Source organism: Tiliqua scincoides, chromosome 6, assembly GCF_035046505.1.
Source record: "Tiliqua scincoides isolate rTilSci1 chromosome 6, rTilSci1.hap2, whole genome shotgun sequence".
Lineage (NCBI taxonomy): Eukaryota > Metazoa > Chordata > Lepidosauria > Squamata > Scincidae > Tiliqua > Tiliqua scincoides.
Genome location: NC_089826.1, coordinates 19,132,845 through 19,150,672, shown reverse-complemented (window position 1 = coordinate 19,150,672; position 17,828 = coordinate 19,132,845). Strand labels below are relative to the sequence as shown.

General features: G+C 45.2%; 1 protein-coding gene across 2 annotated transcripts; it reads left to right on the top strand.

The window, feature by feature from the left end:
- The first annotated feature begins 2,909 nt into the window (after positions 1 to 2,909).
- Positions 2,910 to 16,124, top strand: LOC136655398 (alcohol dehydrogenase 1B-like). Of its 2 annotated transcripts, none has more exons than XM_066631814.1 (9): positions 2,910 to 2,990; positions 6,950 to 7,051; positions 8,454 to 8,592; positions 10,672 to 10,759; positions 10,967 to 11,186; positions 11,652 to 11,912; positions 12,747 to 12,882; positions 14,609 to 14,747; positions 15,653 to 16,124. In XM_066631814.1, exons 1-9 carry the CDS (start codon positions 2,973 to 2,975, stop codon positions 15,675 to 15,677), a joined length of 1,128 nt encoding a protein of 375 aa, XP_066487911.1. In that variant the 5' UTR covers positions 2,910 to 2,972; the 3' UTR covers positions 15,678 to 16,124. The 2 variants fall into 2 exon arrangements, with proteins under 2 accessions (XP_066487911.1, XP_066487910.1); XM_066631813.1 differs by lacking the exon at positions 2,910 to 2,990 and adding an exon at positions 4,766 to 4,864.
- Positions 16,125 to 17,828: the final 1,704 nt, after the last annotated feature.

Sequence of the window (17,828 nt, the reverse complement as noted above, 5' to 3'; positions counted from 1 at the left end):
GGAAGCTGCCACAGAGGCTGGATGCAGCCTCTATGCTCCAGCACACCTTCCTCCTGAGGAGGTGCAAATGCACTTTACAGCACATTTGCGACCCTCCTAGGCTAACATGAAGTTAGGATTGCACCCTAAGTGTTATTTAACTTCTGCAACCCTTCTGCTGCCACTTACCTCTATTTTGAAACTTTTGATACTTCAGTTAAAGATCTTGCTCATTTCATCCCAGACCCTTGGAATGGGTTGCTATAGTTAAAGACATGCATAAAAGTTGAAAAAGTGGACTTAAAAAATTTCCCAAATAAATATGAAAGGTATATTACTGTGTAATACCGTTAGCATGTCTACTCAGAAGTAAGCCCCATAGAGTTCAATCAGCCTTACTTTCTGGTAAGTTGCAAAGGATTGCAACTTTAGAGTGCTAGGCCATGCATGTGTTCAATAAGACTTACTCCCAGAAATTTGCAAAGGATTGTAGCCTTAATGAGATACCTACATGAGGTGCATACAATTTCTCAGGTAGCCACTGGGAAAAATGATGGCTGTCTATTTGGGCATACACCCCTAGGCAACTTTCTCAATGTGCCCTCTATTTAGCCAGATGCTTCTTTTCCACTCAGGTCCAGAGAGCACCCAAACACTCCTGCTCAGGACCTCTGAAAGCAATTTTTATCAGGCAGTACAAAATTTCTTTTGGACCTCTTCCCAAAGGGGGAGGAGGCAAATGAGTGGGGGGTGATGATGGTATGGGCTGAACAGAGTTGGAGAGGGGCAAAACAGGGTGGGGAGGGAAGTGACAGCAGAATAGTCTTTGGAGCCCAGGTCCATCATGCTTTCTGATGTGGAGCCCAGGTCTACCTGTGCACAGCTTCAGCAGCTAGATACACTAATATGGAAAACCAGATACACTCCTCTCTAAAATATTTTAAATATAAAAGTATTGCAGAAAATTAGAATCACAGTATTTAGGCTTACAGTAGAATGGAAAGTGTCCTGTTTGGACCAAAATATACAGTACTTCTGCAGCAACTGTAGTTCCACAACTGTGTCCCTAAGCTCCTCTACACTCCTTCATGGTAAGCAGATCCACAAGCCAAAGAGCTACTGTAGCAGGCCAGTTTCCTCCCAGATTTCACACTCTCCTAAGGAGTGTCACGTACACATTCAGCAAACTGGCACATATGGCTTGTGGCAGCAGCCACCACTGTACATCCTCCGTAGTGCTCTCAACATCCTGTGCAGGCAGTGAGTCCAGGTAAGATAGAAAATATAAGTTCCCAGGAAATTTCTGGGGGCCCTCCTTTGGCTCCTGGGCCCCCTTTTTGACTTGGGTACAAATTACCCCCTTTACCCCCCTCTCATGGGCCTTGCTCCTGCTAATGACATCACAATTTCATGAGCATTAATCCTCACTAAGACAGTACAATAATACTACATAGCCAACCATTTTGTTCTTTACATGCAACATGAAGAAAAGGTTTTTAACCAGACCTATTCAGCACATGGGCTTGAGACCTTCAATGCTGCAAAGTACTATCTGTACCACAGAGTCATGGCCCCACCCTCAACTTACCCAGCTCCTGTTTCTGGAACTCAGAAGAGAGAAAATTAACTAAAGCAGTGGTTCCCAAACTTTTTAGTACCGTGACCACTTTTTTAAATGACACACTCTTGGGACCCACCTAAGTTTACCAGACTTTTTAAAAAGGGAATCTAGAAAGAAATAATATTGTATTTATTCATTCATTCATTTATAAGTAATAATAACCAGAAAAAAGACCCTCAAACACTTATCGCCCTATATTTACACAGGCTTGCAAACTGCAGGAGTTGAGCTCTTTGCAGGGTAATTAGCAGCTATAGTATCTGATTTTTTAATAATGTCAGGGTTGGAGGCAATCGGTTTTCTCAGTGGTTCTCACACATTTAGCACCGGGACCCACTTTTTAGAATGAGAATCTGTCAGGACCCACCGGAAGTGATGTCCAGAAACGACATCATCAAGCAGGGAATTTTTTAACAATCCTAGGCTGCAAGCCTACCCACACTTACAAGTAAGTCCCATTTACAATCATTGTTAAAAGAATATACATAGTACCGTAGCTTGTTAACAGCTTGTTAAAAGATCCCCAAATGCAGTCACATACCAAGGTAGCATCAAGTCTAATATATTAAAAATAGAATATTGAAATGAATGGGGACCCACCTGAAATTGGCTCGCGATCCACCTAGTGGGTCCCAACCCACAGCCTGAGAAACACTGGTTATCTCATCTTTCCATCACCCTCTGCAGACCTATCAAAAATCAGGTCCCAACCCCCAGTCTGAGGAGAATCAGCTGCATAGCTGTTGCTGCACTTTAGATATGCTTTAGTTCCCTATTTGGGAAAGTTAGCAGTACAATACAATACAGTACTACAGTGTTTCTCAAACTGTGGGTCAAGTCCCACTAGGTGGGTCACAAGCCAATTTCAGGTGGGTCCCCATTCATTTCAGTATTTTATTTTTTAATATATTAGACTTGTTGCTACCATGGTATGTTGCTGCATTTGGGGAAATGTTACAGATCTGTACTTTTAACAACCTACTATGTATAATCTTTTAACAATGACAGTAAATGGGACTTACTCCTGGGTAAGTGTGGGTAGGATTCAGCCTAGGATTGTAAAAATTCTCCTTCTTGATGATGTCATTTCCAGTCATGACATCACCTCTGGTGGGTCCTGAAAGATTCTTATTCTAAAAAGTGGGTCCCGGTGCTAAATGTGTGAGAACCACTGCAGTACTATATGTTGCTTGACCTGGGCTGCAAGGCAAGGCAATTGACTACATTGCCCACAGTCCCCCTGGGCATGCCTGCAACTAAATAAGGACTCCCGATTGGAGGGTACAGCCCTTTATGCTTCTGCCCTAAAGGAATCTGGGGAAAGCTGCAATTGGGCTGTCATCCATTCCAGTGTGCAACACATTATGCAAACATGGATACATCTGGGAAAGTAAGAAGGAAATTCTCTTTTGCTTTGATGCAGAAGTTGAAAAAGAAATGTTCTTTTAAGCTGCAATGCTCCATGCTCTCTTCCTTGGGAATAAGTACTGGTGGTGGGCTTTGAACATGCTTAGGATTGCTCTGCGAGGCTCTTGCAGACTTTGGGAATGCTGACTGCTTGCCAAGCCTGGCTGTTGTTGGAAGGGATAGAAGAAACAGATCCTTGGATCATTAACTTCTTGGTTTTCAACTGTGTTGAAACTAGTAGTTGGCAACCTTCAGTCTCGGAAGACTATGGTATCGCGCTCTGAAAGGTGGTTCTGGAACAGCGTCTAGTGTGGCTGAAAAGGGAGTGACAATCCCTTCCACACTGGGAGCAAGTGCAGTCTGTCCCTGGCCTGTCTCCCTGGCTATGGGCCTTCCTTCTTTGCCTCTTAGCCTCAGACTGTTGGCCAAGTGTCTCTTCAAACTGGGAAAGGCCATGTTGCACAGCCTGCCTCCAAGCGGGCCGCTCAGAGGCCAGGGTTTCCCACTTGTTGAGGTCCACTCCTAAGGCCTTCAGATCCCTCTTGCAGATGTCCTTGTATCGCAGCTGTGGTCTACCTGTAGGGCGCTTTCCTTGCACGAGTTCTCCATAGAGGAGATCCTTTGGGATCCGGCCATCATCCATTCTCACGACATGACCGAGCCAACGCAGGCGTCTCTGTTTCAGTAGTGCATACATGCTAGGGATTCCAGCACGTTCCAGGACTGTGTTGTTTGGAACTTTGTCCTGCCAGGTGATGCCGAGAATACGTTGGAGGCAGCGCATGTGGAAAGCATTCAGTTTCCTCTCCTGTTGTGAGTGAAGAGTCCATGACTCGCTGCAGTACAGAAGTGTACTCAGGACGCAAGCTCTGTAGACCTGGATCTTGGTATGTTCCGTCAGCTTCTTGTTGGACCAGACTCTCTTTGTGAGTCTGGAAAACGTGGTAGCTGCTTTACCGATGCGTTTGTTTAGCTCGGTATCGAGAGAAAGAGTGTCGGAGATCGTTGAGCCAAGGTACACAAAATCATGGACAACCTCCAGTTCATGTGCAGAGATCGTAATGCAGGGAGGTGAGTCCACATCCTGAATCATGACCTGTGTTCTCTTCAGGCTGATCGTCAGTCCAAAAATCCGAGGCCCTGTGTGTTGAAACTATGTGCAAACTATGTGTGTTTCCAAAGGAACATCGTTTAGGCAGGAACCATGAGAGGGGGGTGCAAGGAGTAAACTGTACCTGGACCCAGGGTCATAAAGGGGCCCCGGGAGCCAAAGGAGGGGGGTCAAAAATTTCCTCTGATCTCAGCATATTTTCATATATTGTGTTTGTGTATATTGTGTGAAGACTATAATTCACGTGTGTTTGCATATATTGTGTGAAGACAAGAATTCAAATATTGGGTAAGCCTACTTAAATTTTATATATTGTAATTCATTGAAATTCTGATCCGTGATCGTATGAAATTCTGATCCAATGGAGAAAGGAAGGGGCCGCAAAGAAACTTTGTACCCCTAAGTGTGGTTAGTGTGTGTAGCCCTAAGTGTGGTTAGTGTGTGCAGCTCACAAAACTGACTTATTTTCCCAGTGTTATCTAAATCACGCAGGACATACCTGCAAACTACCTAGTAGTCCAACTTTAGTCTCTCCATGTTATGAAATAACTGGAGGCAACCAAGTTCGAGCAGAGGTGTGGCTAGGTTCTTTGGGGTGGGACTCTGGAAGTAGTATATCTTCCTGAGAGCCAGGTCATAGCTGTCAGCTTTCAAGGAGGACTTTTCAACACCCAGACTATCAGTTCTGACACTGCACAGCAGTAGCAGTTATTGCACATTCCAGCACCATGAGCACTGCAGGGAAAGTAAGTAGACAACTTTTTGTAATGTTGCTTGTTCATCTCAGAATTGCATGACACTTGAGTGAACAAAACAAGACCAAATGCACCTGGTCAAGGACAAAGGATTGCTTGTCAAGAATTCTGCATTTCTTTGTTTCTTCTGCTTTAGCTGCACACCTTGATTCCAGATCACATTTTAAATTCCCCATAAATTCCCCTTGTTCCATAGGAGAGTGTGAAGCTGATGTTTCAGAAATATAAGTACCTGTATATGCCACTCTCCCCCACAGTATGGTTTGTTGGCCTTTGAGCTTTGTTTCTAGATTTTAAAAGCCGGCTAGCCTTAAATGGGGAAGTTCAAGCATTGAGGGAGCCTGGGTTTCATTACATGTGTCTTCTAAGGCTTGAGCTACACATGCAGCAGAAATGTGATTGGAATGAGATGGAACTAATGAGTTCCGGGGTGGGGGTTGAATTGACTGAACCATTTCAAGCTGCAGGGGTGGAACCATTTTTATTTATTCGGAAGACCTTTTGATTTTTTTTGGCCTCCAAAAAGACCCCTGAGGTGTCTCACATCAATTACATGAATGCAATGATAAAAAAAAGTAAAAATGTAATAAACTGTAAAAACCATAAAAATGTTGCAATACAAAAGGGCTGGGGGAATATGCTTTGCTGACTTTCCCCCTCCTTGTTCTTGTTGCCCTGGTGCAGTTGGTATTTCTCTAGCCCAGTGGTATTCAAACTGGGGCGTCACGACACCCCAGCCTATGGGTCCTAGCCTCTGCCCCTTAAGGGGTGGGGGCAGCCAGGAGACAGGGGGAAGGCAGCAGCATGATCCGCAGGATTGCGCCGCTCAGGGGGGTGCAGGGGCTTGGGTGCACTTGCCCAAGCCTCCTGCAGCCTCCTGGGGGTGCGGGGAGCACTGCGCAACCTTAAGCAAGGCTCCCTAGGTCAGGAAAAGGGAAAGCGGAGTGATCGCACCCGCTCCCCAAAACCGGAAGTGGAGCACAATTGCTCCACTTTCCCTTCTGACTGGGTTGCAGGGACTGGGGTGCACCCTCCACTTCCCTGACCTGGGGCACCCTGCAGGCGCTCGCGCAGGGCTCCCCACACACAGGGACGGCTGCTGCAGGGACTGGAGGGTGCACCCCAGTCCCTGCAGCCCCCTGAGTGATGCAATCCTGGGGATCGCGTCGCTGCCTTCCCCCTGCTCCTGCTCGCAAAGCTCCTGCTTCCCCCCTGCTTCCCCCACCCTCGCAAAGACTTACTGCGGGTTTCAAACTCCCAGAGAGTTTGAAAACCGCAGCTCTAGCCCCTCCAATCTAGAGGATTCCCTAGTTTAAAGAGGCAGCAGCAGCTGGAAGTTAATATTTATGAACACTCCTAAAACAAATGTCCCTACAAGTAGAAAATTAGCACAACAGGGAGTCAACTAGGCTACAATCAATCTCTTGATGCACTAGTTTTTTAATTTTAGTTGTGTGTTTTGTTTTTTTTTGCAGTAGAGATTTTTTGTTACACAAACTAAAATTTGAAAATGATAACCTCCCAGCTGCAATCTGACATGGTGTACTCCACTGTGACACCTCAGGATTCTATTACTTCACATAAGGCAAAGGATATGGGAGGGAATTTATTCAATACCCTCTCTCAGAGCACTACTACTTGTCCAGTCTTCAAAGCAGCTACCGGGGACCACTTAATTCATTTTTTGTAAAACCCACAGGAGATCCTAATAATGGCTATCTCAGTTTGTGTCTGGTTTGACCTGAACCATCCATGCTTTCCGCATACCACTCAGGACAGCTTGCATGGGATTTTACAGTCTCAACATCCTGGTTAAACTGAGAGAGTGATGGCCCCAAGTTGAGGTTGCAAGCCTATTCTCACATACCTGAGAGTAAGCCCTGTTGACTATAATAGGACTTACTTCCGATTAGACATGCATAAGATTGGCCTCTGAGAGTTTTGAACCCAAGCTTCCTCAGTTCAGATCTACACTTACTTACAGGCACATAGAGAATACAGTAAGGTCTGACTCTCTGACAGTAGTTTGACTGGTTACATATGTACATGTTGTTTAGTCTTCACTTATTTTTATAGGTTATTAAATGCAAAGCAGCTGTTATCTGGGAGCTGAAGAAACCATTTAGCATTGTGGAAATAGAAGTGGCTCCACCAAAGGCTCATGAAGTTCGCATTAAGGTAAAGAAAGACAATCCAAGACTGCATCAGTACAGATGGTTGTTAGTATCCACCAAAACTCTACACATACCCCAAACTAGCCATTGGTTGGAACTGAAGCTCTCAAATCCATACATCTAGCTCCTCAACCTGGAATGACTTTCCCCATTCATTTTCCTGGAGACAGAGCCTGAACCACACATGAATTTTCCTCCATGTATAGATTACATCCTCCCATTAAAATGAACAGAAATACAGAAATACATACATTCTAATAGACAGATTCACTATAAACATGCAAGAGAATCAGACCATATATGAAACCATCTGGTATCGAGAGGTATACTGCTTCAAGACAGAGAGATTCCTTTTAACTTTAATGGTTGATAGGAGAAGTTTTCATTGGTGGAGATGATCTTTGGAAAAAGGTTTGGGTGGGTGGAGATGAGGGAAGATATGGAGAAAGTAGCTTGGCAGGTTGGGTGGGACTTATAGCACTGCTCATTCTCTGGAGGCACCAGTCACCTAGGATGTGGACATAAAAACTCAAGGATGTTTGCATTGCAACGTTACCTTTAACAAAGCCCAATCATGCAAATTCACATGGTCTTTTCACAGATATACTTCTGATGAGTGCATGACCCCTAAGGACAGCATTTTGGTTGCTTCACAACAATAACTAGAAGAAATTCTCTTTAGCAAGCAACACCTTCAGCTAAAATAAGCTTTAATTGTATAGATCAGTGGTTCTCAAACATTTTAGCACCGGAACTCGGTACTAGATGGTAATCTGTCTAAATTTTTGGAATGATAAACTGTCTATAGCAGGGGTGCTCACACTTTTTTGGCTCGAGAGCTACTTTGAAACCCAGCAAGGCCCGGAGATCTACCAGAGTTTTTTTTACAATGTTCGCGCCATCATAACATATAACATTTATGTGTACAATGTATGTTGGTGTACCTTGAGCCCCACTGAGTATAACAGGACTTACTCCTAAGTAGACATGCCTAGGATTAGGCTGTGAGGCTGCAATCCCAGCCACACTTACCTGGGAGTAAGCCCCATTGAGTACAATGGGCCTTACTCCCGGCGTTTCCTCCCAGAGGCACCTGAAGGGGGGGGTCGGCACTCCGCGATCTACTCATTTTGCCTCGCGATCTACCGGTAGATCGCGATCCACCTATTGAGCACCCCTGGTCTATAGCATCCTGGAAGCTTTTTCTGACAGGTGTTTATATCAGGCTCAGGTTAGCCAAGTCAACGATTACAGGCTTTGACATTAATATATGAATATATGAATATAGCTTTGATATGACAAAGGGATATATATCGGGATCCACTCTCCAGTCCTCAGTCACTTCTGGTTGAACAAGATGTTTAGGGCTAATCTGCACAGTGAGCCATCCTTCTCCTTTCTTGCAGATTTTGGCTTCAGGAATCTGTCGCTCAGATGACCATGCAGTGAGTGGCTCACAGTACACAAAATTTCCCGCTATTCTTGGTCATGAAGGTGTTGGTGTTGTGGAAAGTATTGGAGAAGGAGTTACCTGTGTGAAACCAGGTATGGCCAAAGGGACAGAATACAACAAGAAAGAACCCACAACTCAGGTCAACAATGATAGAATCTACTGATCTGAAAATGTGACCCAGCCAGTTTGGGTTTGTTTTTTTTTAAATTAATTGTGGATCATTTTATCAGAAAGATTTATTTAAAAGTCAGAATTATGGGCTGGCTGCCAAAAATTGTTGGCCAGCACCATCATTTCACCTGAACGCACATGCTTGAACTGTGTAAGTTACACAGCTGCCTTTGGTTCAGTAACTCATAACACTCATTTCAACCCCGCTCGCTATTGCGTAAGTTGCTGCACATGAGGCTGCAGAGTTGGAGCATGCTTCTTCCTTAGTCTCCCTCCTCCAAGTAGCATCTGTGGCTCAGCAGACAGGTAAGCCAGTAAGTAGTGCAAGCCCAAAGTAGCACTAGGCACTTGAGAGATTATTTCCAGAAGCATTTTTCTCCACATCTCCTTCAACACACACTAGGAGGCAAGCACAATCAGCCCACTTCACTTGCTAGCAGGAGCCACTGGGTGGAGAACATTTTTCCTGTTAATGTACAGTGGGCCCTCCTTATCCGTGGACTTGACATCTGCAGATTTGAGCATCCACGGATGCCAAGGCCATGGCTAGAGGGCCTCAGAAGGCCTCCCAGATGCTACTGGAAGTCACTTCTGGTTTGCAATGGCAACTTCTGGTTGTGGCCAGAGGTGTTTTAAGGTATATGGAGGCCAGGTACACCCCCAGATGTTATTGTGGTGCCATGCTGCACCCCTCTGCAGATTTTATTATCTGTGGATTTTATTTCTGTATTCGCAGAGGGGTCCTGGAACAGATTCCCCACTGATACTGAGGGCCCACTGTATTTATTTATTTGAAATATTTAAATCCCACCATTTCCTTCCCCATCAGGAGGTGCCCAAGGTGGCTTAAAGTACTTCTACATACAATAGTGCAGTGCAATCCAGAGCTACACATGAGCCAGTTCAAGTCCCTTGAACCTCCTCAGGAGTCAGCAAGGCTCCTGCAGAGGCTGACATAACCCTCCCTGGCGATGGAGGCAGTGAGCCTTGCGTTGGCCCAGCTGGGCTGACACAAGGCTCTGGGGTGAGCAGGGAGGAGGCAGGAGGGAGGCGGTCCGGGGTGGGTTGAGGGCGGGGGCTGGCAGGTGGGAGGCGGGGCTGGGATCCAACAGTTATGCTGGATCCCAATCCCCATTCCTGGGGAGTTTGGAGTGGCTTGAAGCCGCTCTACTCTCCTCGGACTTGTGCCACCTCAGGAGGTGGCGCAAGTCTGAGGAGACCTATACGGGCCAGGGCACCTTACCCAGGGATAAGGAGAAAAGTTTCCTCTTACCACTGGCTGAGCCAATTCTGGCCCCTATCCTGCATTGGATACAGTGCAAGCCTCTTGGTTTGCCTGTTCCAGCACAGCATAGGATTGCACCCTTAGTAGAATATAAAATTAAGAGGGGGGATATGCCCCTCTGGCAATTTTCACAGGGCAGTTGATATTTCTCTGTAAGGAGGCAATAGCACAATTCTGTTCCTCCTGGAATTTGCTTGCCTTCACTTTTTTTGTCCCATTCTGGCTCCACCCACTGGGTCCACCCAGGCACTAGAGCTTTTGAAATAGAAAGTTGGCAATCCTAAATTGAAACTGCATAGAATATTTGCATCTGAGATTCGTGTTCTAGCTGCCTGTTAAGGTTCTTCTTCAAAAGGATTCCGTAAGATCCAACCCCTCAAATGTCAGTGCTGGAAGAGATTTGTGATCCAATTGTAGGTCACCAAACATCTTGTTGAGTTTAACCCTTACTATCTGAAATTGGTGTGTGGATTCATGACTTGGAAACATGTCAAAGCAATCCCATTAACAGTTCACCTTCTGGTGAAATCCAGCTCCATCAGATCAAAAAGGAACAGCAAAAGGATCACATTCCTTAACCTTTAGGTTTTACTTTAACTTGACATGCTTCCTGGTACATGCTCAGTTAATTTTGTATTGTACTTGGGTCTACTTTAATCCTACCAGCCTGTACAGAACCTTCAGAGGTTGATGCTGGTCTTTTTGTAATTCCCAGGAGATAAAGTCATCCCACTCTTTCTCCCAATGTGTGGAGAATGCAAGAATTGCAAACATCCCAGAGGCAATATGTGCGACAAACATGGGTGAGTTTCTGTTACCAACTGTAGAAGTAATTGAAGGACGAGTCCTGCAATCTTTCTTGTTAGCATTTCTGCCCAACATTGCATAAACGCAACAGGGATCAAATGTGTACACCTGTGGGCTGGGCAAAAATGGGTTAATTGTATTGTCTTTGATGAAAGCAACAACAAGCAACCCAAAGCCTGAATTCTCCTTTCTGTATCTTTAAGCCTTGGTGTAGAGGCTGCATTAATGGCTGATGGCACCAGCAGGTTCACTTACAAAGGGGAGCCAATCCATGCTTTTGGTAACACCAGCACATTCACAGAATACACTGTGCTACGTGAGGACGCTGTGGTCAAAATTGATGCTGCAGCACCTCCTGAAAAAGTGTGTCTTATTGGCTGTGGATTTTCTACTGGCTATGGTGCTGCTATCAATACTGCAAAGGTAAGGATTCAGTATGACCACAGGAAGTTCCTTATACAGGTGCAGCCTATTTATCCACAGTTTTTTTATCTGCGGGTTTGTCTCAACAAGAATGGGGTGGGGTACTGAATGTCACACACACCTTTGCCTCCTTTATCCTGCGCTGGCGTCTCGCTCAGTTTCCAGGCAGCCCAAAACACTGCAAAAAGGCTCTGCCTCGCCCAGGCAGGGAAATAGCCCTGGAGCCCTGGAAGAGGTTCCCCTTGCAAAGGAACAGTAACATTCCTGGAGCCCCTGAGCCAGCCGAGGCTGAAAAGGGGAAGGGGGGGCAAGAACCTCTGTAGCCAGAACACATGCAGTGAGGTGGAGGTGGAGGTGGAGCTCGCTCGCGCACTCACTTGCGCTCGCACACTCGCGCTCTCTCTCTCTCTCTCTCTCTCTCTCTCTCTCTCTCTCTCAAGTTTTATTATCTTCATGGTAATGTAGGTGGAGCCTGGTTCTACCTGTGCCGTTTTTGGGCTGGGAGGAGTTGGTCTGTCTGCTGTCATGGGCTGTAAAGCAGCTGGAGCTTCCCGAATTATTGCAATTGACATCAACAAGGATAAATTTGCCAAAGCCAAAGAGCTGGGTGCCACAGAATGCATTAACCCAAATGATTACAAGAAACCCATTGAGGATGTACTCGTTGAGATGACCAATGGTGGTGTTGACTATTCCTTGGAAGTGATTGGGCGCCATGAAACCCTGGTATGTACATGAGGACAGAATTGTAGTGATAGAGCTAGAAATGGGAAAAAGAAGAGAGTCATCTTTTATTCCTATGTTGCTCAAATTGAGTCCTTCTCTGGTTCCTGTGGCTCTCCAGGTTCTGCTGCAATAAGCTATTACAGCCTAAGCAAGGGCCTTGAGATTTTTTGAACTGTGTCACCAGGGCAGTTTGCAATAAGAGGAACCTGCTGGTCTAATCTCTGCTGCACTATTGCAGATGTTAAGTGGGTGAGCTTGCATTTTCAGCCCTGAAAATGGCTGAATTTTCCCTGAATGAACCCTGAATTTTCAGGGTTCAGATTTAAGAACCAATAGGATCCCATTTGGCTTTATGTAACAACTGACTCTGGCCTGGCTTCTCTGTATTACCCAGCTCTCAGAGCAAGCTAAGGTGCTCACAGATTGCCTGAATCTCTGCTGAACTGTCAGTTTGCCCTACCTACCTGCCTCTTAGCTGCCAACCTTCTCAGAAGGAAGCATTTGTCTTTTGGATCTTCTAGGTTAGGATAAAACTGAATGAGCTGGCTGCAGAGTCATGGATATGCAGTGGCCCAGTACAGATCTGGCGATCACATTCAATTTTCAATCAGCCCTATCATTTAGTTGCATCAGGAACATTTCTTCATCTATGCATTAGATGCAACATTGTCATAAGAGAAGATTTAGAGTGATTTTTCACATCACCCTGTCTTGTGCAGGAAAGTTAGAAGAGAAACAGCCTAGGTTTTTGAAGCAAATAACTTTATGGTGGGCACCTCAAATATTCTTCTTGGCTTGATGAATGTGTATGACTTTTGAATTTTACATTTCCAGAATTCTGCTCTGGCTGCTTGCCACAAGAATTATGGAATCAGTGTGATGGTGGGAGTGCCTCCTTCGTTGTCTCAGATGACCATTATGCCAACGCTACTTTTCACAGGCCGTACTTGGAAAGGAAGTTTGTTTGGCGGTATGGTCTGCAAACTTTATACTGCTTATTTTTGATTTATGGGCAACTCAGTATTCCAAGTATACCATTGAGGGCCCATTGCAGAATGGGAAGTAGAGGGGCAAGAGCATTCTGTGTTTCAGAGGTCTGAATTCTATGGTCCACATTCTGTGTTCCACAATAGGCCCATGCTGATTGCTGAATTCCTACATGGACATCTTTTTTAATGCTCTGTTATCATTACTGTATTAGATATTCCAACCCTGGAACAGGGTCAAATCCTACCCCTGCTATTTTACCCTTAAGTCCCATAACCCCTTCAGGGGATCCCCGGGCCAGAGGAAGATCACCATGATCCCTCTGATATTGTTCCAAGGATAGCAAAGCCAACCAACAGCAAGCTATTGGGCCTATGAGGGCGCAATCATAACCTTGGGTTAGACTGGCGTAAAGCACGTTTGCACCTCCTCAGGAGCAACCTGCATCAGCGCACGGAGGTGCTCTGGAGCATGGATGCTGCATCCAGCTTCTGTGGCAGTTTGCTTAGTGAGCCTTGTGTCGGCTGAGTTCGGCCAAGGCAAGGCTCTGGGGTGAGCAGGGAGGAGGCGGGAGGGAGATGTTCCAGGGCGGGGGGCAGGCAAGTGGGGAGTGGGTGGCAGGACTGGGACCTGGCTGTTATGCCAGATCCCAACCACCATTCCCGAGCAGTGTGGAGCGGCTGCAAGCCGCTTCGCTTTCCTTGGAATTGTGCCACCTCTGGAGGTGGCACAAGTCCAAGGAGACTCAGGGGCTGCAGTGGCTTACCTGGGGGTAAGGGGAAGAGTTTCCCCTTACCTCTGGCTGAGCCACTTCGGCACCCTATCTCACTCTGGCCTCCTGGCCTGCCTGTTCCAGCCAAGCTAAGATTGCACTGTAAGTCTACCAGGAAGCAATTAAGAAGAGCCTTGCTGGATCAGACCAAAGGGTACTGAAATCAGTAGGTCTTTTCAGTACTTGACTTTGATTAGATGCTGCTCTATATAGTTGTAACTCCCTTGTGTAATTGAGAGAGAGAGAGAGAGAGAGAGAGAGAGAGAGAACTGAAAAGCAGCTGCAATGGAGGGCTGAATTAGACACACTTCTTGGGGAAGAAGTGTTTAAGCCTTTCCCCTTTGGTATTTTCTCAATCAAATTGCAACCCCCCCCCCAGCTGCTGTTCGCTCCTCAATGGGTGAAATTAACAACCATCTGTCTATTTCCCCCAGAGGGGCTAACAGTGCAAGGAGGCATGTAACAGATTGCACTCCTATATACACTTACCTGGGAATGAGACTTAATTCTGAGTAGATTGTACAGGATTGCACTGTAAGGTTGGGAAAAGAGTGCAGGAGAAAAGGGTAAAGCCCCCAATCGCATGCTACCTCCACTCAGGTGTTCTTAAGTTTTAAAAAAAGTTGGACGATCAAGTCTTGGATCTTCTACAATTATGGGCACAATCCTAACCAGGTCTACTCAGAAGTAAGTCTTATTTTGTTCAGTGGGGCTTACTCTCAGGAAAGTGTGGTTAGGATTGCAGCCTATATCTGTCTGGGCTCTTAGTTTCAGCTTTGGTTCCAAAACTCAAAAATGGAAGCAGACTGTCTCTCCCTGAAGATACATTTTTGGTCTAAAGTTAACAAAGAGCACAGATTCACTGCAGCACTAGACAAGAAGCTGGGATGTTTCATTCATGTTTCAGTCTCCTCATTGTGGACTTCCTTATTTCCAGGTTGGAAAAGCAAAGTTGCTGTTCCTAAGCTGGTTTCAGATTTTATGCAGAAAAAGTTCACTCTGGATCCCTTAATCACTCACACGTTACCTTTGGATAAAATCAACGAAGGCTTTGAGTTGCTCCGGGAAGGAAAAAGGTATGACTTCGCCTGTTCGCTTTTTGGGAATTTTTTCTCAGCTGAAAGTGAAGTGAACTAGTGAGGTTGAAAATGTAATGAACTGAACTAGGAGTGAATCTACATTACAGATCTGCTGGCTTAGACTGGTTAAACAATCACTGATTCTCCTTTATCTATGACTGTAATTTTTATGTTAGGTAACAATGAAAACATTGAATATGATCCAGTTGAGCAAAGAAAAGGTTGAGCAATTAAGGGTGCAATCCCAACCTCCGGTTGGGCTGGTGCAAGTCCCTTGCGCTGGCCCACCGGTGTCACAAAAGTACTGTAAAGAAATTTTGTGCCACCGGGAGAGCAAGAAGGCTGATGTAAGCCCTGCTCAGCTAGAACAACAGGTAAGTCCATGCCGGCTGAGCTAGGTCAGTGCAGAGGTCTGGGGAGGGAGGGAGGCGTTTCAGGGTGGGGAGAGGGCGGGCAGCAGGTAAGCTGTGGGCCGGGCCAGGATCCGGCACTTATGCCAGATCCTATCCCTGTTCCCAGGCAGCCAGGGGCAGATCCTAAGGTGGTGCAGATCGGAGTACCCCCATTGGGGCTGCTGCAGTTTTACCCGGGGTGAGGGGAAAGAATTCTCCTTGCCCCATGCTGAGCTGCAAAGGGCCTCAACCATGCCTTGGATGCTGGCTTGCCTGCTGCAGGGCAGGTTAGGATTGGGTTGCCCATCCCATTCTTCTCATTAGGATAAGTGTATCTTTCACTCATCCTTTGAAATCCAACGGAACTTGAGCGCTCATCTTCTGCAGATTGTGCTTGTTCTTTGTCATTTGCACTGAGTTGTGAACTCTTCTGAAATATTGACTGTTCTATTATGATAAGCAGAGCAAAGTTTGTCACCCTCAATTTTAAAACATCTTCTAATGTTTCAGTATTCGCAGTGTGCTGGTATTTTAAATTCCCTGACAATGAGGAAAAACACAAGAACTTCACAAGAGAGTGACCTTTGTTATCTGATCTTCTCCTGAATAATATGCTACATATAGCAGAACTGGACATGGTTGAAATCTGTTGTGTTACCAGACCGACGGCAATGCTACTTCATCAACTCAAAATTCCATCCTGTGATAATTACATCTTTCTCAGAAGAATACTACAAATACCTATGATCAATACTATCAGAATTGAATAGATTCCGTTCCATTCTGTACAATGTACAATGAAGCGAAAGAAAAGAATTATTGTATTCAAAGTGGAAAGATTGGGGGGGGGGGAAGGCTAATCAACATGATGCTGAAATCACTCTAAAGAAATATATTGGGAACTTTTTACATGATGAATAATAAAGATATTCCAGTTTTTCAGTGGTGAATAATTACATCTACCTGCTGAAAACCAAAACAATTGACTGCAGTTTATGAGTTCTTGCTTTGCATATTTGGGTATGAAATGTTAATGGCTGAAGGGGGGAACAGGCATGTACCTGGTTGGAACTAGGAAGGGAGGTACAGGTCAGGGAGGTAGAGGGAGGAGATTTAAGTCTAGGAAATGGCACAAAACAAGTCCTCCCCCTGCACCACAGCCCCAATCAGAATCCCATGTAGATGTTATTGGAAAGAAAAGATGTCAGGAGGCTCATCACAGATCTCCCATGTCACTGAATACTGCATAATTCTACCTCACTTATGAACATCCTGGACAAAATTAATAAAATATTCTCACAGCCCAATCCTATCCAGGGCTGATCCAGAGTGTTCCATGACACTGACACAGTATGCACTGCAGGCTGGGAACTAGGCAGCCCTAGAGAGGTGAGTAAAGAAATTTGTCCTCATCTCTCCAGAGGTAAATCCCCAATAAGTGTCCCCAGACCTATGCCAGCTCTTTTGCTAGCATAAATCAGAAGAACCTCTGAGTATAAGGGAGCATAAGACCCGACATGGTGGCTGCAGCTGAGATCTACACACCCGTACAAAGTACCCAACAATTTACAAATGTGACGAAACATGAGGGATAGTCTCAAATCTAGTGTGAGAATGCAAAAGTGACCATCAGTTGTCATTGCGGGGAGAAATGTCAGTGAAAGGCTTTTGTCTGGCATAGTGTGGTTATCCAAAAGAGTACATACACATAAGAAAACTGTACATGTGTACTGAACATATGTACCACTACAACTGCTATGTGTGAGCATAGGGGACTTTGGCCCCACCAACTCCAAACCTCACCCGCCACCACTGGACCGAACAGTATTCCCTGGAAACACTTTCTGCACCCTCCCTGCCCAGTAGGACTAGAAACAGCACAACACCATGCCTCCCAGTCACAGATCCAAGAGAGTCATTTGGATGTCATGGTCAATGATAACAAATGCCAGGGAGAAGTTGAGCAGAACCAACAGGGATTTACTCCCCGTTTGCCAATTTATGGAAGTTTCCTTTTTAAATGTTAATCTGAAATATTGGGCATTTGAAATTATGCTGTAACTAAAGATGTAACTTTTTGAATCCAAACTCCTAGTGCAGATATAGATACGTTCATAACAAACACAAGACTTGGCAACCACTTGTATGAAAAGTTTGGATTTCTACCAATGGAACAGTCTTTCTACAGTGGTATTTTTAAGCAGTTACTGACTATGCATCCCACTGTATGTGAACGGAGCATAAACCTCACTCTGAATTCATATTTGCTCTTGTGAGTCTTGTGTGACTCATGTGGATTATCATGGTTTGCCTTAATGTTTGCCCTTTTGTGGTGCTTGCTCCACCTCATAACCATCTTAAAAAATAAAGCTTTCCGGGACTCTTTCCCAGTTCCAGCTATACTTGGCGATGAGATTGAGCCTGGAATTTTATCCATGAAAAGCGTGTGCTCTATCACTGTGCCATTTTCTCAATTGGAAAATAAGACATTATTTTGTAGTTTAGACCTTATCATTCATATCTTTCCAATTAGAATGTGAAGTATTTCTTTGGGACACACAGAGCCAGAGAAAATGAACCAGAACAAAAAATGAAACAAAGATCTGTCCTTAAAGGCAAAAGTTCTCTGTTTCACTATTCCGTAATATTTTTTGGCACAACTTTGCATTTTTCCTTTTCTTTCTCA